This window comes from Nomascus leucogenys, chromosome 20 (genome assembly GCF_006542625.1).
Source record: "Nomascus leucogenys isolate Asia chromosome 20, Asia_NLE_v1, whole genome shotgun sequence".
NCBI lineage: Eukaryota > Metazoa > Chordata > Mammalia > Primates > Hylobatidae > Nomascus > Nomascus leucogenys.
In genome coordinates, this window is record NC_044400.1 from 16,538,857 (window position 1) to 16,562,980 (window position 24,124).

Below are 24,124 nucleotides of genomic sequence, written 5' to 3' on the forward strand. Positions count from 1 at the left end.
ATTATAGTTTTGATTTGCATTTCTCTGATGATCAGTGATGTCGAGCACATTTGTATATAACTGTTTGCCCTTTGTATGTCTTCCTTTGAAAAATATCTATTCAGACCTTTTGTCCATTTAAAAAATTGGATTATTAGATTTTTTTCCTGAAGAGTTGTTTGAGCTTCTTCTTTATTCTGGTTATTAATCCCTTGTCAGATGGACAGTTTGCAAATATTTTCTCCCATTCTGTGGGTTGTCCCTTTACTTTGTGGATTGTTTCCTTTTGTGTGCAGAAGCTTTTTAACTTGTGATCCCATTTGTCCATTTTATTTGGTTGCCTGTGTTTGTGGGTTATTACTCAAGAAACCTTTGCCCAGCCAGGCACCGTGGTTCACCCCTGTAATCCCAGCACTTTGGGAGGCCGAGGCAGGTGGATCATTTGAGGTCAGGAGTTTGAGACCAGCCTGGCCAAAATGGTGAAACCCTGTCTCTACTAGAGATACAAAAATTAGCCGGGCATCGTGTTGTGCGCCTGTAGTCCTAGCTACTCGGGAGGCTGAGGCATGAGAATTGCTTGAACGTGGGAGGCAGAGGTTGTAGTGGGCCAAGATTGCACCACTGCACTCCAGCCTGGGTGACAGAGTGAAACTGTGTCTCAAACATAAAAAATAAAAAAAAAAAACAAACAAAAAGAAATCTTTGCCCATTCTTGTGTCCTGGAGCATCGCCTCAGTGTTTCCTTGTAGTAGTTTCATGATTTGAGGTCTTAGATTTAAGTCTTTAATCCATTTTGATTTGATTTTTGTTTATGGTGAGAGATAGGGGTCTGGTTTAATTCTTCTGAATGCAGATATCCAGTTTTCCCAGCACCATTTATTGAAGAGACTGCCCTTTCTCTCAGTGTATGTTTTTGACAGCTTTGTCCAAAATGAGTTCACTGTAGATGTATGGATTTGTTTCTGGGTTTTCTATTCTGTTCCTTTGGTCTGTGTGTCTGTATTTATGCTAGTACCTTGCTGATGACAATAGCTCTGTAGTATAATTTGAAGTCAGATAATGTGATTCCTCCAGTTTTGTTTTTGCTCAGGATGGCTTTGACTATTCTGGGTCTTTTGTGGTTCCATATAAGTTTTAGAATTGTTTTTTCCGTTTCTGTGAAGAGTGTACTTTATTTTTTGTTTTTTTTTGTAGAGACAAGGTCATGCTATGTTGTCCAGGCTGATCTCAAAGTCCTGCATTCAAGCAATCCTGCCTCAGCCTCCCAAAGCGCTTCGGGATTATGGACATAAGCCATTACACCCAGCTTGGTATCTTTTACATAACTGGACATTCCTTCTCATTCTCTTTTGCTGGATTCTTCCCCTCTCTTGACTTTTCATTGTTGTAGTGCCCCAAGGCTTTTTTTCTCTTGTGGTAAAAAAACACAATGTAAAATTTACTACCTTCACCATTTTAATTTTACAGTGTAGTAGTGTTAACTATATCTTATTATGTAAGGTATAGGTAACAACTTTTTCATCTAGTAAATCTGAAACTCTATACCCATTTAACAGCGTCTGTTTTCCTCCTCCCTTGTCTCTATACTCTTCCTTCCTAGGTGATCACATCTAGTCCCTTGACTAAAATATCATCTATTTTGCTTTAAAATAATTTCAGCTTCCCATTTCCTTACCTCCCTTCAGTTTTGCATATTCAGATTTTTGGATTATGTCCCTTCTGTTTCTAGTCTTTATTTAGAATATATATGGTCCATTAAATTATCACATATCAAGCTTCATTGCTTGCCAGATTCCTTTTTCCTTTTCTCCTATCTTGAATCTATGTTAAGGTGTTTTTATTGTTTGGTTATTTTCTCAAGTATTTTTACTGAAATGGTTTGCTTTAGTGGTATAATTTTAGTAATCTTGAATAGCCTTAAGTATCTTTTTGCCATCCCATAACAAATCAGGGGTATCTCAGCTGAGTATAAGATTCATAACTTCTAAGATGGGCATGGTGGCTCACGCCTGTAATCCCAGCACTGTGGGAGGCCAAGGCAGGCAGATCACGAGATCAGGAGTTTGAGACCAGCCTGGCCACTGTAGTGAAACCCTGTCTCTACTTAAAAAAAAAAAAAAAAAAAAAAAAATTAGCTGGTCATGGTGGCGGGCGCCTGTAATCTCAGCTACTCGAGAGGCTGAGGCAGGAGAATCACTTGAGCCCGGAAGGCGGAGGTTGCAGTGAGCCGAGATCACGCCATTACACTCCAGCCAGGAAAACAGAGTGAGTCTCCATCTAAAAAAAAAAAAAAAGAAAAAAAAAAGATTCATAACTTCTGCTGCTTTTCGTTTCAGTTAGTTTAGATCCTATTGCATTTTATTCTAGCTTCTAGAGTTGATGATTAGACCAGTACCAGTCCTAGTTTTCTCTTTATGGATAATTGTTCTTTCTTTCTGGACACTTAGAAGATTTTTTTCTTTATTTGTAAAATTAATGAATTTTACAAGGGTATAATAGATATTTGTCTTTTCTCTTTAATCCGTCCTGAAACTTGGTTTCCCTTTTCACTTATCCACCAAAAGCCAGCCCAGAGAAATTTCCCTTTATTATTTACTTAATTGTTGCCTCTCCCCCATCTGGTGCTTTTTCTTTTTTTGAACACCTATTTTTCATAAAATAGGTCTTCTGGGACTATCTTCAAGTCTTTCTGTTTCTTCCGTATTTCCATTTATTTTGCTTTCTGTTCTGTGCTTTGAGATAATCCACGTACTGCATCTTCCAGTCTATTTATTTAGCTGTCAATAATGATCATCTTAAAAAAAAAAAAAGTTCATGTTCTCGTTTTGCTTTGAAATCTATACATGAATCTTCCTGGAAAAAAAAATCATGTTTTTCCAAGTATTGCTTTTTAGTTTTCTAATCTGTTGGCTTGTTTACAAAGAATGTAATAAATTTTTTACTCTTACATATGTTTTAAGTTTCAATTAAAGTATTTGAATTTTATTTTTTGTAAAGATATTTATTGGGGCTGGGTGCAGTGGCTCACGCTTATAATCCCAGCAGTTTGGGAGGCCTAGGTGGGTGGATCACATGAGTCCAGGAGTTCTAGACCAACCTGAACAACAGAGTGAAACCCTGTCTCTACAAATAAAAAAAATAAGCTGGGTGTGGTGGTACACACCTGTAGTCCCAGCTACTTTGGAGGCTGAGGTGGTAGGATCATTAGAGGTCAAGGCTGCAGTGAGCCGTGATCGTGCCACTGCCCTCTAGCCTGAGTGACAAAGGGAGACTGTCTTAGAAAAAAAAACCAAAAAACATATTTATTGGGTAAGCTGACATCTTTTTGAACAATGAAATTTCATTTTCATTTAACTGTAATGTATTCATTGGTAATATATTTACTCCAAATGCTTAATTTGTTGTTGTTGTTGTTGTTTTTGAGATGGAGTCTCACTCTGTTGCCCAAGCTGGAGTGCAGTAGCATGATCTTGGCTCACTGCACCCTCCGCCTCCCGGGTTCAAGTGTTTCTCCTGCCTCAGCCTCCCAAGTACCTGGGACTACAGGGGCGCGCCATCACGCCTGGCTAATTTTATACTTTTCGTACAGACAGGGTTTCACCATGTTGGCCAGGCTGGTCTCGTACTCCTGACCTCAGGTAATCCAGTCGCCTCAGCTTCCCAAAGTGCTGGGATTACAGGCGTTAGCCACTGTGCCCGGCCATAATTTGTATTTTATATATAGAAATAAATCTTATAAGATTATATAATATCAAGACAACTGGGAATAAAGGAACAATAAAATAGAAAAAGTAGTTTTTTTCCTGCCCTTTTTTTTTTTTTTTTTGTATTTTTGTTTTGTTTTGTTTTGTTTTAGAGATAGGGTCTCCCTCTGTTTTCCAGGCGGGAGTACAGTGAGACAATCATAGCTCAGTGTGGCTTCCAATTCCTGGCCTCAATCTATCCTCCTACCTCACCCTCCTGAGCCACTGGGATAACAGGCATGAGCCACTGTACCTGGCCTCTTGCCAATTTTTATAATATTCCAGCACTTTTTTTAGGTTGTCTGGAAATATCCTCACTTAAGGGATTGGTTTTACCCCTTATCATATGTTTGCTGTCTCAAAGGAACACCCGATGATCCTGACCATGCCTGCTATTCTTTCCCTTTGCCCTCTGTTTTTCTGCTACTTAATACTTGAGTTTATGCCCCTATCCTCAATTATCATTGCATAGAATTTATTTATACAGGTTAATAAGAAAGAACTGAGAAAAGAAAGTTTAGCAAAGTAATAGAAATAAAAACTCAGCAGCCGGGCGCAGTGGCTCATGCCTGTAATCCCAGCACTTTGGGAGGCCGAGGCGGGTGGATCACGAGGTCAGGAGATGGAGACCATCCTGGTTAACACGGTGAAACCCTGTCTCTACTAAAAATACAAAAAAAATTAGCCTGGTGTGGTGGCGGGTGCTTGTACTCCCAGCTACTCAAGAGGCTGAGGCAGGAGAATAGTGTGAACCTGGGAGGCAGAGCTTGCAGTGAGCGGAGATCGCACCACTGCACTCCAGCCTGGGCAACAGAGCGAGACTCCGTCTCAAAAAAAAAAATAAAAAATAAATAAATAAATAAATAAAAACTCAGCTTAAAGGTAGGCTTAGCATATATAGTTATGTATTTAACTTATGCTAATATGTAATTCACACTTATTTTCTTACATTTTAATGCAGCATTCTTCTGTTTACAGGGAAGACCAATCTTAAGGTTTAAGGATGAGGAGGGTGGTCATTGGTACAATCACTTACCACTTTGCTCACGTTTTTGAAGGGTCATTGTAGCTATCTTCATGGGTGGGCTGTGGGAACCGCACATCTGAAGCTCTAACACTCCCATGTAGCCATATGCCTCTGGCAGCTGGAGAGTCATATAAGATCAGCACTGGCCCATGTTCTCATACTTATAAACACCTCTCTCTGGCTTACTACTTTAGTATTTATAAACTGTTTTGTGGCAAGCTACTTAATCAGAACTTTAAAAATGGTTCACTTTGGCTGGGCATGGTTGCTCACGCCTGTAATCCCAGCACTTTGGGAGGCTGAGGCGAGCGGATCATGAGGTCAAGAGATCGATACCATCCTAAGCAACATGGTGAAACCCCTTCTCTACTAAAACTACAAAAATTAGATGGGCGTGGTGACACGCACCTGTAGTTCCAGCTACTTAGGAGGCTGAGGCAGGAGAATCACTTGAACCTGGTAGACAGAGGTTGCAGTGAGCTGAGATCGCACCACTGCACTCCAGCCTGGTGACAGAGTGAGACTCCGTCTCAAATAAAAAAAAAAAAAGGAAAAAGTTTCACTTTGATAATTATTATTTTTTTATTTTTTCCAGGTGTATGGTGGCTGATGAAGTAAGTGTTTCAATGGTTTTTATGTCTTTTATAAGATTACACAGCCTGTTTTTAGTGTCTGCTATTTTCCATGTACTCTTTCTCCATATGACTATATGTCTATATATGGGGATGGGGAGAGAGAGAAAGATGGGAGGGTGAGAGGGAGGGGGAGAGAGAATGAGAATGAATGAATATGTTTATGTGTGTGTGTGTGTGTTTTCTAGACATGCATCTGATACATATGTTAATATTAACATTAGTGACCCCAAATTGTTACCTAGGATGCATGAATGAGCTTTGAAATGCAGCCCCCCAAAAAGCTTTCCTGTTATAATAGTACTTGCTTAAAAGCTAAACTTTAAAGATTCTGTTCTAAAGGTTATTGTTAATTGTTTCCTATGAGTTTGAAACATAGTTCTGAAATGGTATTTTATTATAACTCAACAATTTGATACATTTAAATGGCATGTGCTTATGTGTATCCCTATTCGTGTTTTCTCTCTGAAATGGAGGCTCTTGTTACATGAACTATGATATTCTTTGTGTACATTCTCAGACTAATATAAATCAATAAAGTTCTAATTTCTAACAACAGTTTGAGAAATGTGTTGCTGTTTTTCAGAATAACAGCAAAACAGCCAGGCGCAGTGGCTCACGCCTGTAATCCCAACACTTTGGGAAGCCGAGGCAGGTGGATCACGAGGCCAGGAGTTTGAGACCATCCTGGCTAACACGGTTAAACCCTATCTCTATTAAAATACAAAAAATTAGCCGGGCGTGGTGGTGGGCGTCTGTAGTCCCAGCTACTCAGGAGGCTGAGGCAGGAGAATGGCGTGAACCCAGGAGGCAGAGCTTGCAGTGAGCCGAGAGCGTGCCACTGCACTCCAGCTTGGGCGACAGAGTGAGACTCCGTCTCAAAAAAAAAAAAAAAAAAAAAGAATAACAGCAAAACATACACTTTTCAAAATGTATTAGAAATGAAGGGAAGGGAAACTGAATTGTTAAAAAATTAAAGTGGAATCACCAAAAAATTCTCCCAATTAATTATTATTTAGTTTTACTTGCATATAGACTCCCACCAATGGCTTATCTCTGTAGTCTCTTCTTTTGAGATGGAATCTGGCTATGTCGCCCAGGCTGCAGTGCAGTGGCACAATCTCGGCTCACTGCAACCTCTGCCTCCTGGATTCAAGCAATTCTCTTGCCTCAGCCTCCCCAGTAGCTGGGACTACTACAGGTGCGCACCACCACGCTCAGCTAATTTTTGTATTTTTAGTAGAGAAGAGGTTTCACCATTTTGGCCAAGATGTTTTCGATCTCTTGACCTGGTGATCCGCCCGCCTCAGCCTCCCAAAGTCCTGGGATTACAGGCGTGAGCCACCGTGCCTGGCCTGTAGTCTGTTTTTAAAGAAAAACATGAATAGAGAATTTAAGAATGTATTTAAGGAATAACATGAGTCCTATACAGAAATGTTGATATAGGGGTTCATAGTTCATGCTGATTTATAATGACCTAATTTTTTAGTTTGAACTCTTCGTTCATTCAATAGGCGTTTATTTAGACTAGATGTTATAGTTAGAAAGAGAGTCATTGCCAGTGAAGAACTTTAGTGATATAATCGGAGAAACAAGACATAGACATTTGGGAAACAATAACAGAAATTTTTCTTTTGAAACAGGATGAGTTCTTTTGTTCTTTGTTTTTTTAATTTTTGTTTTTGTTTGTTTTTGTTTTTGTTTTGAGAAGGAGTCTTGCTGCGTCGCCCAGACTGGAGTGCAGTGGTGCGATCTCGACTCACTGTGCAAGGTTCGCCTCCCAGGTTCACGCGATTCTGCTGCCTCAGCCTCCCGAGTAGCTGGGACTGCAGGCACCTGCCACCATGCCTGGCTAATTTTTTGTATTTTTAGTAAAGACAGAGTTTCACTGTGTTAGCCAGGACGGTCTCAATCTGCTGACCTCAGGTGGTCCGTCCGCCTCCGCCTCCCAAAGTGCTGGGATTATAGGCGTGAGCCACTGCACCCGGCCTAAAACAGGATGAGCTCTAAACGGCTCTTCATAAATATAATTAATTTGAGAGTCCAAATGACTGAAAGAGGCTTATGTTTTTAGTCCTTGAATACATTTTCAACAAATAGAAATGTGAACTCATTCTCCAAAACCTCAAGACTAGCCATAGCTATTTCCTCTTATATATATACATGTATAGAATATATATGTCATATATGTATATGCATGTGTGTAAATTCTTTTCCAAACAGACTAGTTGATGTCCACAGAAAATATATTATAAAAGGTAACAAACAGCATCCTTTATGATTTCCACAAGTAAGTCATGGTGAAAAATCTTAGCAGTTATGGTACACCATTGGTACTTTGGTCCTCACTTCGATGTTGTAGAAATTTAGATGCACCTTAAATCTGTGGAATTCACCATGGATTCAGATAAGCACTTGATCTGCACCGTAAGCTTTCTGATACAGTTTGGCTGTGTCCCCACCCAAATCTCATCTTGAATTGTAGCTACCATAATTCCCACATGTGGTGGGAGGGGTGACCCAGTGGGGGATAGTTGAGTCATGGGAGTGGGTCTCTCCCATGCTGTTTCATGATAGTCAGTAAGTCTCATGAGATCTGATGGTTTTATAAATGGGAGTTCCCCTGCACAGGCTCTCTTGCATGCTGCAGTGTAAAAGATGTGACTTTACTCCTCTTTCGCCTTCTACCGTGATTGTGGAGCCTCCCTAGCCATGTGGAACTGTGAATTAAACCCCTTTCCTTTATAAATTACCCAGGCTTGGGTATGTCTTTATTGGCAGTGTAGGAACAGACTAAGACACCTTCTTAACTCTTGTATTCTCTAACAAACCGTTATCCTCAGTTAACATCAGTTAACGAGTATGCAGAGGTCATGAACCCTTAGCCAGCAAGAGCATTCCCATTATACACATTGCTTTTCCATTTCTTGTGATTTACAATTACATAGCACTTTTCACATTTGGCTAATTCACGTGTTGTCATCTTCTTTCAAAACCATTCTTACTTTTTAATTAAATAAATTACAAAATCTGTTTAATATTTCCTCAATACTTAAAAAAACTTCCACCTTTCTTGTCCATCATAATTACTTAATTACTTCTCTCTTTTCACCAGCATTTTTGAAGACCCATTATTGTACACCTGTTTGACTTGACAGGGTTTATGATGTTATATCCTATTAATAATGTTGATTAAGGAAAAATCTTTAACTTTGTACATGAATACAAGAATCAGGCCATAGAAATAAACAGAATGACATACAAGACTTAAGATCACAGCTCATAACAACTAATAATCTATTTAGTGGTAGAATTGGACTGCTATTTTTATGGAATCTTACCATGCCAGTGTGGATGAAAGTTAATAAATTAAATGTGCTGAAGTAAAAAGAACTTCTATATATATAAATTATATGAACTCTGGTTTGACCTTCATTCTATTTTCTAATATGGTTTTGCTTCTCTTGCTCTTATCATAAAACAGTGGTGAAGCCAGAGAAGGAAGTACAGTTTATAATTTAAAGGTCAACCACTTTTTGATTTGTAAATTAAAAATAGATTTTGATGTGATGACTGTTTGACTCATCAAATAGTGAAAAGCTTTGGGAGGGCAATTTTACATCTGTGTTATTGAACCTACTTTTTCTTATAAACGCTTGAATACCCACTTGGAGTATTCTGTACTTTAGCTGTCTGCTGTGATCTTTTCTCCCTAGCTTTAGAAACAAATGACGTCCTTCACTGGTATTATTCCCCCTTCTTTCAGTATCTTTTCACTGTTATCTTTTTCTTTTTCTTTTTTTTTTTTTTAATTCTTTAAGATCTAGGGTACCTGTGCAAAACGTGCAGGTTTGTTACATAGGTATACATGTGCCATGTTGGTTTGCTGCACCCATCAACTTGTCACTTACATTAGGTGTTTCTCCTAATGCTATCCTTCCCCCAGGGCCGCACCCCCAACAGGCCCCCGTGTGTGATGTTCCCTGCCCTGTGTCCAAGTGTTCTCATTGTTCAGTTCCCACCTAAGAGTGAGAACATGCGGTATTTGGTTTTCTGTCTTTGTGATAGTTTGCTGAGAATGATGGTTTCCAGCTTCATCCATGTCTCTGCAAAGGACACGAACTTATCCTTTTTTATGGCTGCATAGCATTCCATGGTGTATATGTGCCACATTTGCTTAATGCAGTCTATCATTGATGGACATTTGGGTTGGTTCCAAGTCTTTGCTATTGTGAATAGTGCCCCAGTAAACATACGCGTGCATGTGTCTTTATAGTAGCATGATTTATAATCCTTTGGCTATATACCCAGTAATGGGATCACTGGGTCAAATGGTATTTCTAGCTCTAGATCCCTGAGAAATCACCACACTGTCTTCCACAATGGTTGAACTAGTTTACACTCCCACCAACAACGTTAAAGCATTCTTATTTCTCCACATCCTCTCCAGCATGTGTTGTTTCCTGACTTTTTAATGATTGCCATTCTAACTGGCGTGAGATGGTATCTCATTGTGGTTTTGATTTGCATTTCTCTGATGGCCAGTGATGATGAGCATTTTTTCATGTGTCTGTTGGCTGCATAAATGTGTTCTTTTGAGAAGTGTCTGTTCATATCCTTCACTCACTTTTTGATGGGGTTGTTTGATTTTTTCTTGTAAATTTGTTGGGGTTCTTTGTAGATACTGGATATTAGCCCTTTTTCAGATGGGTAGATTGTGAGAATTTTCTCCCGTTCTGTACGTTGCCTGATCACTCTGATGGTAGTTTCTTTTGTCTTGCAGAAGATCTTTACTTTAATTAGATCCCATTTCTTTCTTTTGGCTTTTGTTGCCATTGCTTTTTGTGTTTTAGTCATGAAGTCCTTGCCCATGCCTATGTCCTGAATGGTATTGCCTAGGTTTTCTTCTAGGGTTTTGATGGTTTTAGGTCTAACATTTAAGTCTTTAATCCATCTTGAATTAACTTTTGTATAAGGTGTAAGGAAGGGATCCAGTTTCAGCTTTCTACACATGGCTAGCCGGTTTTCTGATCACCATTTATTAAACAGGTAATCCTTTCCCCATTTTTTGTTTTTGTCAGTTTTGTCAAAGATCAGATGGTTGTAGATGTGTGGTGTTATTTCTGAGGCCTCTGTTCTGATCTATTGCTCAATATATCTGTTTTGGTACCAGTACCATGCTGTTTTGGTTACTGTAGCCTTGTAGTATAGTTTGAAAGCAGGTAGCATGATGCTTCCAGCTTTGTTCTTTTTGCGTAGAATTGTCATGGCAATGCAGGCTCTTTTTTGGTTCCATATGAACTTTAAAGTAGTTTTTTCCAATTCTGTGAAGAAAGTCATTGGTAGCTTGATGGAGATGGCATTGAATCTATAAATTACCTTGGGCAGTATGGCCATTTTCACGATATTGATTCTTCCTATCCATGAGCATGGAATGTTCTTCCATTTGTTTGTGACCTCTTTTATTTCATTGAGTGGTAGTTTGTAGTTCTCCTTGAAGAGTTCCTTCACATTTTTTGTAAGTTGGATTCCTAGGTATTTTATTCCCTTTGTAGCAATTGTGAATGGGAGTTCACTCAAGATTTGGTTCTCTGTTTGTCTATTAATGGTGTATAGGAATGCTTGTTATTTTTGCACATTGATTTTGTATCCTGATACTTTGCTGAAGTTGCTTATCGGATTAAGGAGATTTTGGGCTGAGACGATGGGGTTTTCTAAATATACAGTCATATCATCTGCAAACAGGGACAATTTGAATTCCTCTTTTCCTAGTTGAATTCCCTTTACTTCCTTCTCTTGCCTGATTGCCCTGGCCAAAACTTCCAACACTATGTTGAATAGAAGTGGTGAGAGAGGGGATCCCTGTCTTGTGCTAGTTTTCAAAGGGAATGCTTCCAGTTTTTACCCATTCAGTAGGATATTGGCTGTGGATTTGTCATAAATAGCTCTTATTATTTTGAGATACATTCCATCGTTATCTAGTTTATTGAGAGTTTTTAGCATGAAGGGCTGTTGAATTTTGTCAAAGGTCTTTTCTGCATCTTTTGAGATAATCATGTGGTTTTTGTCGCTGGTTCTGTTTATGTGATGGATTACATTTATTGCCTGGCATATGTTGAACCAGCCTTGCATCCCAGGGATGAAGCCCACTTGATCATGGTGTATAAGCTTTTTGATGTGCTGCTGGATTCGGTTTGCCAGTATTTTATTGAGGATTTTTGCATCAATGTTCATCAGGGATATTGGTCTAAAATTCTTTTATTTTGTTGTATCTCTGCCAGACTTTGGTATCAGGACGTTGCTGGCCGCATAAAATGAGTTAGGGAGGATTCTCTCTTTTTCCATTGATTGGAATAGTTTCAGAAGGAATGGTACCAGCTCTTCTTTGCACCTCTGGTAGAATTCAGCTGTGAATCCATCTGGTCCTGGACTTTTTTTGGTTGGTAGGCTATTAATTATTGCCTCAATTTCAGAGCCTGTTATTCGTCTATTCAGAGATTCAACTTATTCCTGGTTTAGTCCTGGGAGGGTGTATGTGTCGAGGAATTTATCCGTTTCTTCTAGATTTTCTAGTTTCTTTGCATAGAGGTGTTTATAGTATTCTCTGATGGTAGTTTGTATTTCTGTGAGATCGGTGGTGATATCCCCTTTATGATTTTTTACTGCGTCTATTTGGTTCTTCTGTCTTTTCTTCTTTATTCGTCTTGCTAGCGGTCTATCAATTTTGTTGATCCTTTCAAAACAGTAGCTCCTGGACTCACTGATTTTTTTTTTTTTTAAGAAACAAACTTTTATATAAAGAAATTTTTTTTCAGGTTTCCCAAAAATTTTTTAATGGAAATTTTGTATTAAAAGCCTGCCTTTTATTTTTATTTTTTTATCTTTTTTTTTATTATTATACTTTAAGTTCTAGGGTGCATGTGCACAACATGCAGGATTGTTACATATGTATACATGTGCCATGTTGTTGTGCTGCATCCATTAGCTTGTCATTTACATTAGGTATATCTCGTAATGCTATCGCCCCCCCGTACCCCCACCCCAGAACAGGCCCTGGTGTGTGATGTCCCCCTTCCTGTGTCCATGTGTTCTCAATGTTCAATTCCCACCTGTGAGTGAGAACATGCAGTGTTTGGTTTTTTGTCCTTGTGATAGTTTGCTGAGAATGATGGTTACCAGCTTCATCCATGTCCCTACAAAGGACATGAACTCATGATTTTTTATGGCTGCATAGTATTCCATGGTGCATATGTGCCATATTTGCTTAAGCTAGTCTATCATTGTTGGACATTCGGGTTGGTTCCAGGTCTTCGCTATTGTGAATAGTGCCACAGTAAACATACGTGTGCATGTGTCTTTATAGCAGCATAATTTATAATCCTTTAGGTATATACCCAGTAATGGGATTGCTGGGTCAAATGGTATTTCTAGCTCTAGATCCCTAAGGAATCGCCACACTGATTTCTACAATGGGTGAACCAGTTTACATTCCTACCAGCAGTGTAAAAGTGTTCCTATTTCTCCACATCCTGTCCAGCACCTGTTGTTTCCTGACTTTTTAATGATTGCCTTTCTAACTGGTGTGAGATGGTATCTCACTGTGGTTTTGATTTGCATTTCTCTGATGAGCAGTGATGATGAGCATTTTTTCATTTGTCTGTTGGTTGCATAAATGTCTTCTTTTGAGAAGTGTCTGTTCATATCCTTTGCCCACTTTTTGATGGGGTTGTTTGTTTTTTTCTTGTAAATTTGTTTGAGTTCTTTGTAGATACTGGATATTCGCCCTTTGTCAGATGAGTAGATAGCAAAAATTTTCTCCCATTCTGTAAGTTGCCTGTTCACTCTGACGGTAGTTTCTTTTGCCTTGCAGAAGATCTATAATTAGATCCCATTTGTCAATTTTGGCTTTTGTTGCCATTGCTTTTGGTGTTTTAGACGTGAAGTCCTTGCCCATGCCTATGTCATGAATGGTATTACCTAGGTTCTCTTCTAGGGTTTTTATGGTTTTAGGTCTAACATTTAAGTCTTTAATCCATCTTGAATTAATTTTTGTATAAGGTGTAAGGAAGGGATCCAGTTTCAGCTTTCTACATATGGCTAGCCAGTTTTCCCAGCACCATTTATTAAATAGAGAATCCTTTCCCCATTTCTTGTATTTGTCAGGTTTGTCAAAGATCAGATGGTTGTAGATGTGTGGTATTATTTCTGAGGTCTCTGTTCTGTTCCATTGGTCTATATCTCTCTTTTGGTACCAGTACCATGCTGTTTTGGTTACTGTAGCCTTGTAGTATAGTTTGAAGTCAGGTAGCATGAGGCCTCCAGCTTTGTTCTTTTGGCTTAGGATTGACTTGGCAATGCAGGCCCTTTTTTGGTTCCATATGAACTTTGAAGTAGTTTTTTCCAATTCTATGAAGAAAGTCATTGGTAGCTTGATGGAGATGGCATTGAATCTGTTAATTACCTTCGGCAGTATGGCCATTTTTACGACATTGATTCTTCCTACCCATGAGCATGGAATGTTCTTCAATTTGTTTGTATCCTCTTTTATTTCATTGAGCAGTGGTTTGTAGTTCTCCTTGAAGAGGTCCTTCATGTCCCTTGTAAGTTGGATTCCTAGGTATTTTATTCTCATTGAAGCAATTGTGAATGGGAGTTCACTCATGATTTGGCTCTCTGTTTGTCTGTTATTGGTGTATAAGAATGCATGTGATTTTTGCACATTGATTTTGTATCCTGAGACTTTGCTGAAGTTGCTTATCAGCTTAAGGAGATTTTGGGCTGAGACGATGGTGTTTTCTAGATATACAATCATGTCATCTGCAAACAGGGACAATTTGACTTCCTCTTTTCCTATTTGAATACCTTTATTTCTTTCTCCTGCCTCATTGCCCTGGCCAGAACTTCCAACACTATGTTGAATAGAAGTGGTGTGAGAGGGCATCCCTGTCTTGTGCCAGTTTTCAAAGGGAATGCTTCCAGTTTTTGCCCATTCAGTATGATATTGGCTGTGAGTTCATCATAAATAGCTCTTATTATTTTGAGATACGTCCCATCAATACCTAATGTATTGAGAGTTTTTAGCATGAAAGGCTGTTGAATTTTGTCAAAGGCCTTTTCTGCATCTATTGAGATAATCATGTGGTTTTTGTCATTGGTTCTGTTTATATGCTGGATAACATTTATTGTTTTGCATATGTTGAACAAGCCTTGCATCCCAGGGATGAAGCTGACTTAATCATGGTTGATAAGCTTTTTGATGTGCTGCTAGATTTGGTTTGCCAGTATTTTATTGAGGATTTCTGCATCGATGTTCAGGGATATTGGTCTAGAATTCTCTTTTTTTGTTGTGTCTCTGCCAGGCTTTGATATCAGGATGATGCTGCCTCATAAAATGAGTTGGGAGGATTCCCTCTTTTTCTGTTGATTGGAATAGTTTCAGAAGGAATGTTACCAGGTGTTCCTTGTACCTCTGGTAGAATTCGGCTGTGAATCCAACTGGTCCTGGGCTTTTTTTGGTTGTTAAGCTATTAATTATTGCCTCAATTTCAGAGCCTGTTATTGGTCTATTCAGAGATTCAACTTCTTCCTGGTTTAGTCTTGGGAGAGTGTGTTTTTTTCGGGGAGAAACGTATTTATCCATTTCTTCTAGATTTTCTAGTTTATTTGCATAGAGGTGTTTATAGTATTCTCTGATGGTAGTTTGTATTTGTGTGGGATTGGTGGTGATATCCCCTTTATCATTTTTTGTTGCGTCTATTTGATTCTTCTCTTTTCTTCTTTATTAGTCTTGCTAGCAGTCTATCAATTTTGTTGATCTTTTCAAAAAACCAGCTCCTGGATTCGTTCATTTTTTGAAGGGTTTTTTGTGTCTCTATCTCCTTCAGTTCTAATCTGATCTTATTTATTTCTTGCCTTCTGCTAGCTTTTGAATGTGTTTGCTCTTGCTTCTCTTGTTCTTTTAATTGTGATGTTAGGGTGTCAATTTTAGATCTTTCCTGCTTTCTCTTGTGGGCATTTAGTGCTATAAATTTCCCTCTACACACTGCTTTGAATGTGTCCCAGAGATTCTGGTATGTTGTGTCTTTGTTCTCGTTGGTTTCAAAGAATATCTTTATTTCTGCCTTCATTTCATTATGTACCTAGTAATTCAGAAGCAGGTTGTTCAGTTTCCATGTAGTTGAGCGGTTTTGAGTGAGTTTCTTAATCCTGAGTTCTAGTTTGATTGCACTGTGGTCTGAGAGACAGTTTGTTACAATTTCTGTTCTTTTACATTTGCTGAGGAGTCCTTTACTTCCAACTATGTGGTCAAGTTTGGAGTAAGTGCAGTGTGGTGCTGAGAAGAATGTATATTCTGTTTATTTGGGATGGAGAGTTGTGTAGATGTCTGTTAGGTCTGCTTGGTGCAGAGCTGAGTTCAATTCCTGGATATCCTTGTTAACTTTCTGTCTCGATCTGTCTAATGTTGACAGTGGGGTGTTAAAGTCTCTCATTATTATTGTGTGGGAGTCTAAGTCTCTTTTTACGTCTCTAAGGACTTGCTTTTTGAATCTGTGTGCTCCTGTATTTGGTATATTTAGGACAGTTAGCTGTTCTTGTTGAATTGATCCCTTTACCATTATGTAATGGCCTTCTTTGTCTCTTTTGATCTTTGTTGGTTTGAAGTCTGCTTTATCAGAGACTAGCATTGCAACTCCTGCCTTTTATTGTTTTCCATTTGCTTGGTAGATCTTCCTCCATCCCTTTATTTTGAGCCTATATGAGTCTCTGCACATGAGATGGGTTTCCTGAATACAGCACACTGATGGGTCTTGACTCTTTATCTAATTTTCCAATCTGTCTGTGTCTTTTAATTGGAGCATTTAGCCCATTTACATTTAAGGTTAATATTGTTATGTGTGAATTTGATCCTGTCGTTATGATGTTAGCTGGTTTCCATGAAGGTCTTCCTTCAGGAGCTTTGGTAGGGCAGGCCTGATGGTGACAAAATCTCTCAGCATTTGCTTGTCTGTAAAGGATTTTATTTCTCCTTCACTTATGAAGCTTAGTTTGTCTGGATATGAAATTCCGGGTTGAAAATTCTTTTCTTTAAGAATGTTGAATATTGGCCCCCACTCTATTCTGGCTTGTAGAGTTTCTGCTGAGAGATCAGCTGTTAGTCTGATGGGCTTCCCTTTGTGGGTAACCTGACCTTTCTGTCTGGCTGCCCTTAACATTTTTTCCTTCATTTCAACTTTGGTGCATCTGACAATTATGTGTCTTGGAGTTGCTCTTCTCGAGGAGTATCTTTGTGGCATTCTCTGTATTTCCTGAATTTGAATGTTGGCCTGCCTTGCTAGGTTGGGGAAGTTCTCCTGGATAATATCCTGCAGAGTGTTTTCCAACTTGGTTCCATTCTCCCTGTCACTTTCAGGTACACCAATCAGACATAGATTTGGTCTTTTCACATAGTCCCATATTTGTTGGAGGCTTTGTTCCTTTCTTTTTATTCATTTTTCTCTGAACTTCTCTTCTTGCTTCATTTCATTCATTTGATCTTCCATCACTGATACCCTTTCTTCCAGTTGACCGAATCGGCTACTGAGGCTTGTGCATTCATCACGTAGTTCTCGTGCCATGGTTTTCAGCTCCATCAGGTCCTTTAAGGACTTTTCTGCGTTGGTTATTCTAGTTAGCCATTCATCTAATCTTTTTCCAAGGTTTTTAACTTCTTTGCATTGGATTTGAACTTCCTCCTTTAGCTCGAAGAAGTCTGATCATCTGTAGCCTTCTTCTCTCACCTTGTCAAAGTCATTCTCCGTCCAGCTTTGTTCCGTTGCTGGTAAGGAGCTGTGTTCCTCTGGAGGAAGAGAGGTGCTCTGATTTTTAGAATTTTCAGTTTTTCTGCTCTGCTTTTTCCCTTTCTTTGTGGGTTTATGTACCTTTGGTCTTTGATGATGGTGCCGTGCAGATGGGGTTTTGGTGTGGATGTCTTTTCTGTTAGTTTTCCTTCTAACAGTCAGGATCCTCAGCTGCAGGTCTGTTGGAGGTTGCTGGAGGTCCACTGCAGACCCTGTTTTCTTGGGTGTCACCAGTGGAGTCTGCAGAACAGCGGATATTGGTGAACAGGAAATGTTGCTGCCTGATGGTTCCTCTGGAAGTTTCGTCTCTGAGGGGTACCCAGCCATGTGAGGTGTCAGTCTGCCCCTACTCTGGGGTGCCTCCCAGTTGGGCTACTCAGTGGTCAGGGACCCGCTTGAGGAGGCAGTCTGTCCATTCTCAGATCTCCAGCTGCATGCTGGGAGAACCACTACTCTCTTCCAAGCTGTCAGGGACATTTAAGTCTCCAGAGGTTTCTGCTGCCTTTTGTTCGGCTATGCGGTGCCCACAGAGGTGGAGTCTATAGAGGCAGGCAGACCTCCTTGAACTGCCATGGGCTCCACCCTTTTCAAGCTTCCTGGCCGCTTTGTTTACCTACTCAAGCCTCAGCAATGGCGGGCACCCCTCCTCCAGCCTCACTGCTGTGTTGCAGTTCGATCTCAGACTGCTGTGCTAGCAATCAGCTAGGCTCTGTGGGAGCAGGACCCTCCGAGCCAGGCATGGGGTATAATCTCCTGGTGTGCCGTTTGCTAAGACCGTCAGAAAAGCACAGTATTAGGGTGGGAGTGACCCAATTTTCCAGGTGCCATTTGTACCCCCTTCCCTTTGCTTGGAAAGGGAATTCCCTGATCCCTTACACTTCCTGGGTGAGGTGATGCCTACCCTGCTTAGGCTCACGCTCAATGCACTGCGTCCACTGTCCTGCACCCACTGTCCTACAATCCCCAGTGAGATGAACCCAGTACCTCAGTTGGAAATGCAGAAATCACCCATCCTCTGCGTGAGATGAACCCAGTACCTCAGTTGGAAATGCAGAAATCACCCATCCTCTGCGTTCCTCATGCTGGGAGCTGTAGACTGGGGCTGTTCCTATTTGGCCATCTTGGCACCGCCCTCACTGATTTTTTGAAGGGTGTTTTGTTTTTCTGTCTCCTTCAGTGCTGCTCTGATCTTAGTTATTTCTTACCTTCTGCTAGCTTTTGAATTTGTTTGCTCTTGCTTCTCTAGTTCTTTTACTTGTGATGTTAGGGTGTCAATTTTAGATCTTTCCTGCTTTCTCTTATGGGCATTTATTGCCAATAATTTCCCTCTACACACTGCTTTAAATGTGTCCCAGAGATTCTGGTACGTTGTGTCTTTGTTCTCATTGGCTTCAAATAACATTTTTATTTCTGCCTTTATTTCGTTATTTACCCAGTAGTCATTCAGGAGCAGGTTGTTCAGTTTCCATATAGTTGTGCGGTTTTGAGCGAGTGTCTTTATCCTGAATTCTAATTTGATTGCACTGTGGTCTGAGAGACAGTGTGTTGTGATTTCGGTTCTTTTACATGTGCTGAGGAGGGCTTTTACTTCCAATTATGTGGTCAATTTTAGAATAAGTGTGATGTGAAGCTGAGAAGAATGTATATTCTGTTGATTTGGGGTGGAGAGTTCTGTAGATGTCTATTAGGTCCGCTTGGTGCAGTGCTATGTTCAAGTCCTGGATATCCTTGTTAACCTTCTGTCTCGCTGATCTGTCTAATATTGTCAGTAAGGTTTTAAAAGTCTCCCATTATTATTTTGTGGGAGTCTAAGTCTTTTTGTAGGTCTCTAAGAACTTGCTTTATGAATCTGGGTGCTCCTGTATTGGGTACATGTATATTTAGGATAGTTAGGTCTTCTTGTTGAATTGATCCCTTTACCATTATGTAATGGCCTTCTTTGTCTCTTTTGATCTTTGTTGGTTTAAAGTCTGTTTTATCAGAGACTAGGATTGCAACCCCTGCTTTTTTTTTGCTTTCCATTTGCTTGGTAGATCTTCCTCCATCCCTTTACTTGGAGCCTATGTGTGTCTTTGCATGCCAGATGGGTCTCTTGAATACAGCACACTGATGGGTCTTGACTCTATCCAATTTGCCAGTTTCTGTCTTTTAATTGGTACATTTTGCCCATTTACATTTAAGATTAATATTGTTACGTATGAATTTGATCCTGTCATGACGTTAGCTGGTTATTTTGCCTGTTAATTGATGTAGTTTCTTCATAGCATCGATGGTCTTTCAATTTGATGTGTTTTTGCAGTGGCTGGTACCGGTTGATTCTTTCCATGTTTAATGCTTCCTTCAGTAGCTGTTGTTAGTCAGGCCTGGTGGTGACAAAATCTCTCAGCATTTGCTTGTCTGTAAGGGATTTTATTTCTCCTTCACTTATGAAGCTTAGTTTGGCTGGATATGAAATTCTGGGTTAATTAAGTTGCCCAAGGACATACAACTAGAAGATGCCAGGACCTGATATTTGGCCTCAAGTGAAATAATTGGAGTGATTCAGCTCCAACTCTCACTATCAATTACTATTACAGTCCCCAGTTACCAGACTTTCTATTTTTGAAACAGTATTCTTGAGGACTGAAGAATTTGGAAGAAATAGGGCTCAAAGGAATAAGACGGTAAAGTTAGAATGAAGGTGATAGCATTAAAATTTTGTGTTGGTGAGAGTACACAGTAGTCCTTTAAGTCAGTGTCACCTGTCTGCTTACTTCCTTGTTTCTAAGTCCAACTTTAATATTTTTGAATGTGCTCTTTTAAAAAAAATCTTATTTTAAAACAATTTTAGATTTATAGAATTATTACAAAGATATTACAGAGTTCCTGTATACCACACACCCAGTTTCCCCTATTATTGATATCTTAGATAGTATGGTACATTTGTCTCAATTAGTGAGCCAATATTCATGTATTATTATTATCTGAAGACCATAGTTTATGCAGGTTTTCTCAGTTTTTCTCTCCTGTCCTTTTAAGAAAAATAAAAATAAAAATAAAACTAGGATTCCGTCCAGGAAACACATTATTCCACATTTTAGCAATGTCTCTTTAGGCTTCTCTGGGTTGTAACAATTTCTCACACTCTCTTTGTTTTTGAAGACCTTTACAGTTCTGAAAATTAATGATTAGGTATTTTGTAGCATGTCCCTTAACTGGGATTCAACTGGTACTTTCCTTGTGGTTATACTTGGGTAATATGTTTTTTGGGGGAAGACTATAGAAATGAAGTGCTATTGTCATCACATCATACAAAGTATGCATACAATCAATATGATTTATCACTGTTAATATTAATCCCGATTACCTGGCTTAAGGTAGTGTTTGCCAGGTTTTGTTACTGTATAGTTACTCATTTTTCACCCCTTTTTGATACTGAATTTTTGGGAAGAAATTAACTATGCACAGCCCATACTTTAGGAATGGAGAGTTGTGTTTTACTTTTTTGTTTTGTTTTGTTTTGTTTTTGAGATGGAGTCTCACTCTGTTGCCCAGGATGGAATGCAATGGCGTGATCTCGGCTCACTGCAACCTCTGCCTCCTGGGATCAAGTGATTGTCCTGCCTCAGCCTCCTGAGTGGTTGGGATTACAGGCACCCACCACTACACCTTGGCTAATTTTTGTATTTTTAGTAGAGATGGGCTTTTGCCATGTTGGTCAGGCTGGTCTAGAACTCCTGACCTCAAGTGATCCGCCTGCCTCAGCCTCCCAAATTGCTGGGATTACAGGTGTCAGCCACCGTGCCTGGCTGTATTTTACTTTCTTAAGCTTGTATTGTATTCATCATTGTCTTGTATTCATCATTATAGTATCATACAGAACAGTTTCACTACCCCACACAATCCCTTGTGCCTCATTTATTCAATTTCCCACAGGGCTGAACCCCTGGTAACCACTGATATGTTTAACAACTTCATAGTTTTGCCTTCTCCAGAATGTCATATAATTAGAATCCTATATCGTATAATATTTACAGACCAGCTTTATTAACTTAGCAATATGCATTTAAAATTCATCCGTGTCTTTTTGTAGCTTGATAGCCTTTTCTTTTTATCGTTGATTTATATTCCATTGTATAGATGTACCACAGTTTGTTTTTTCGTTCACAAAGATGAAGAGACATCTTCGTTGCTTCCAGTTTTTGACAATAAAGCTGCTGTACATATTCACGTGTAGGTTTTTGTGTCAACATAGGTTTTCAAATCTAGGAGTGTGAAACTGCTAGATCATATAGTGTGCTAGTTTCCTAGGGCTGCCATAAGGTAGTACCACAAACTGGGGGGCTTAAAATAACTGAAATTTTTACTCTCATAGCTCAAGGCTAGAAGTCTGAAATAGGTGTCAGCAGGGTAGATTTCTTCTGATGTTTCCGAGGGATAATCTGTTCCATGCCTTTCTCCAGGGTTCTCTAGAGGGACAGAACTAATAGGATAGATATATATATAAAGGGGAGTTTATTAAGTATTAACTCACACGATCACAAGGTCCCACAATAGGCCATCAGCAGGCTGAGGAACAGGGAAGCCAGTTCTAGTTCCAAAACTGAAGAACTTGGGAGTCCAATGTTCCAGGGCAGGAAGCATCTAGCACAGCAGAAAGATACAGGCTGGGAGGCTAGGCCAATCTCTCTTCTCACATTTTTCTGCCTGCTTATATTCTAGCCATGATGGCAGCTGATTATATTGTGCCCAACCAGATTAAGGGTAGGTCTGCCTTTGTCATCCTGCTGACTCAAATGTTAATATCCTTTGGCAACACCCTCACAGACACACCCAGGATCAATACTTTGTATCCTTCAGTCCAATCAAGTTGACACTCAGTATTAACCATCACAAAGCTGGAGTAAATACATAAATTATTTAGAATTCATTCATTCATTTATTTACTTAATCATGTATTTGTATCAGTGTGGACTCATGGATATTAATTGTATACTTCGAGTTAAAATTTATTACTACTTTCTTTATCTTGTTGCTCAAATTGTTTCAGCTTTGGCCATTGGGAGCCCACTCCTGTGTCCCTTTGACATAACCGCTTCATTTTGGAAGTTTTTTGTTTTGTTTTTATTTTTTGAGCATTTTCTTACTTTCTGGTACTACAGGATGCTTCAGGCTCATCTTGTGCATTTCTTGTCCCAGTCTAGAATCAGTCATTTCTCCAAAAAAAACTAATTTCATTTTACTGAAGATTGATACTAGAATGAGGACCTGGGTGCTCCATTTCTCTGGGGGTGTCCTTCCTTCTAGGTTCTATCAGCTTATAGTGCAAGGAGATTATGTCTACTAACTTGTATGTGTATTTATAAGTAGATATACATATATATATCTATATCTATATATACATGTATAGCAGGGTGTGAAGGCCAGGAATCCTTGACATTCCTTGGTTTGTAGATGCTGTACACACGCATTGCTATGCACACACATTATATATCTGTAATCTTTAACCCTAACAGTGGGTCCCACCATCTGCCATCTACTTACTTAATTGCTAATTTCCAGTATACATGAATAGCAGTTTCACAGTTGTTAACCTGTACCTCCATGGGAAAGAACTTTATTAGCTAGAGCATGGTGTAATGTACAGTTCGTTTTGACTTTATTCTTACAGACTCCATTCATTTCCAATGTTAGTCAGGTCAGCACCTTATTCCCCCACATCCTCCAGTGAGGATATTTCAGACATTTGTAATACATATATATTCTTTTATCACAGTTTGTTTTCCATCCTGGTATCCTTGCCCTCCTCAGTTATTTTTAAAATATTTGCGTGCATTCAGGTTTACTCTTTATGTGATAAAGTTCTGCGGATTTTCACAAATGCCTAATGTCTTGTATTCATCATTATAGTATCATACAGAACAGTTTCACTACCCCACACAATCCCTTGTGCCTCATTTATTCAGTTTCCCACAGGGCTGAACCCCTGGTAACCACTGATATGTTTAACAACTTCATAGTTTTGCCTTCTCCAGAATGTCATATAATTAGAATCCTATATCGTATAATATTTACAGACCAGCTTTATTAACTTAGCAATATGCATTTAAAATTCATCCGTGTCTTTTTGTAGCTTGATAGCCTTTTCTTTTTATCGTTGATTTATATTCCATTGTATAGATGTACCACAGTTTGTTTTTTCGTTCACAAAGATGAAGAGACATCTTCGTTGCTTCCAGTTTTTGACAATAAAGCTGCTGTACATATTCACGTGTAGGTTTTTGTGTCAACATAGGTTTTCAAATCTAGGAGTGTGAAACTGCTAGATCATATAGTGTGCTAGTTTCCTAGGGCTGCCATAAGGTAGTACCACAAACTGGGGGGCTTAAAATAACTGAAATTTTTACTCTCATAGCTCAAGGCTAGAAGTCTGAAATAGGTGTCAGCAGGGTAGATTTCTTCTGATGTTTCCGAGGGATAATCTGTTCCATGCCTTTCTCCTACTTTCCAGTGAAGGCCAGCAATCTTTGACATTCTTTGGTTTGCAGATGCATCACTGCATTGTCTGCCTCTGTCTTCACATGCCATTCTCCCAGAGTGTCTATGCCTCTTCCCTTATAAGGACACTGGTCAGATTGAATTAAGGTTACTCTAATATGACCTCATTTTAGCTAATTATATCTGCAGCAAACCTATTTTTAAATAAAGAATTTCGTATCCTGAAATACTAGAGGTTAGAACTTCAATATATCTTTTGGGAGAGAGTTACCCAATTCAACTCATAACATATAGTAAGACAATTTTTTTTTTTTTTTTTTGAGATGGAGTTTTGCTCTTGTTGCCCAGGCTGGAGTGCAGTGGCACAATCTTGGCTGACCACAACCTCCGTCTCCCGGGGTTCAAGCGATTCTCCTGCCTCAGCCTCCC

General features: G+C 39.3%; 1 protein-coding gene across 1 annotated transcript in view; it reads left to right on the forward strand.

Moving 5' to 3' along the window:
- The window catches only part of ZRANB3 (zinc finger RANBP2-type containing 3), a 298,807-nt gene that overhangs the window by 99,838 nt on the left and 174,845 nt on the right, over positions 1–24,124 (forward strand). Inside the window, exon 3 of the mRNA XM_030801279.1 lies at positions 5,345–5,363. Coding sequence (XP_030657139.1) covers positions 5,345–5,363 — 19 coding nt within the window. The remainder of the gene's footprint in view (positions 1–5,344; positions 5,364–24,124) is intronic.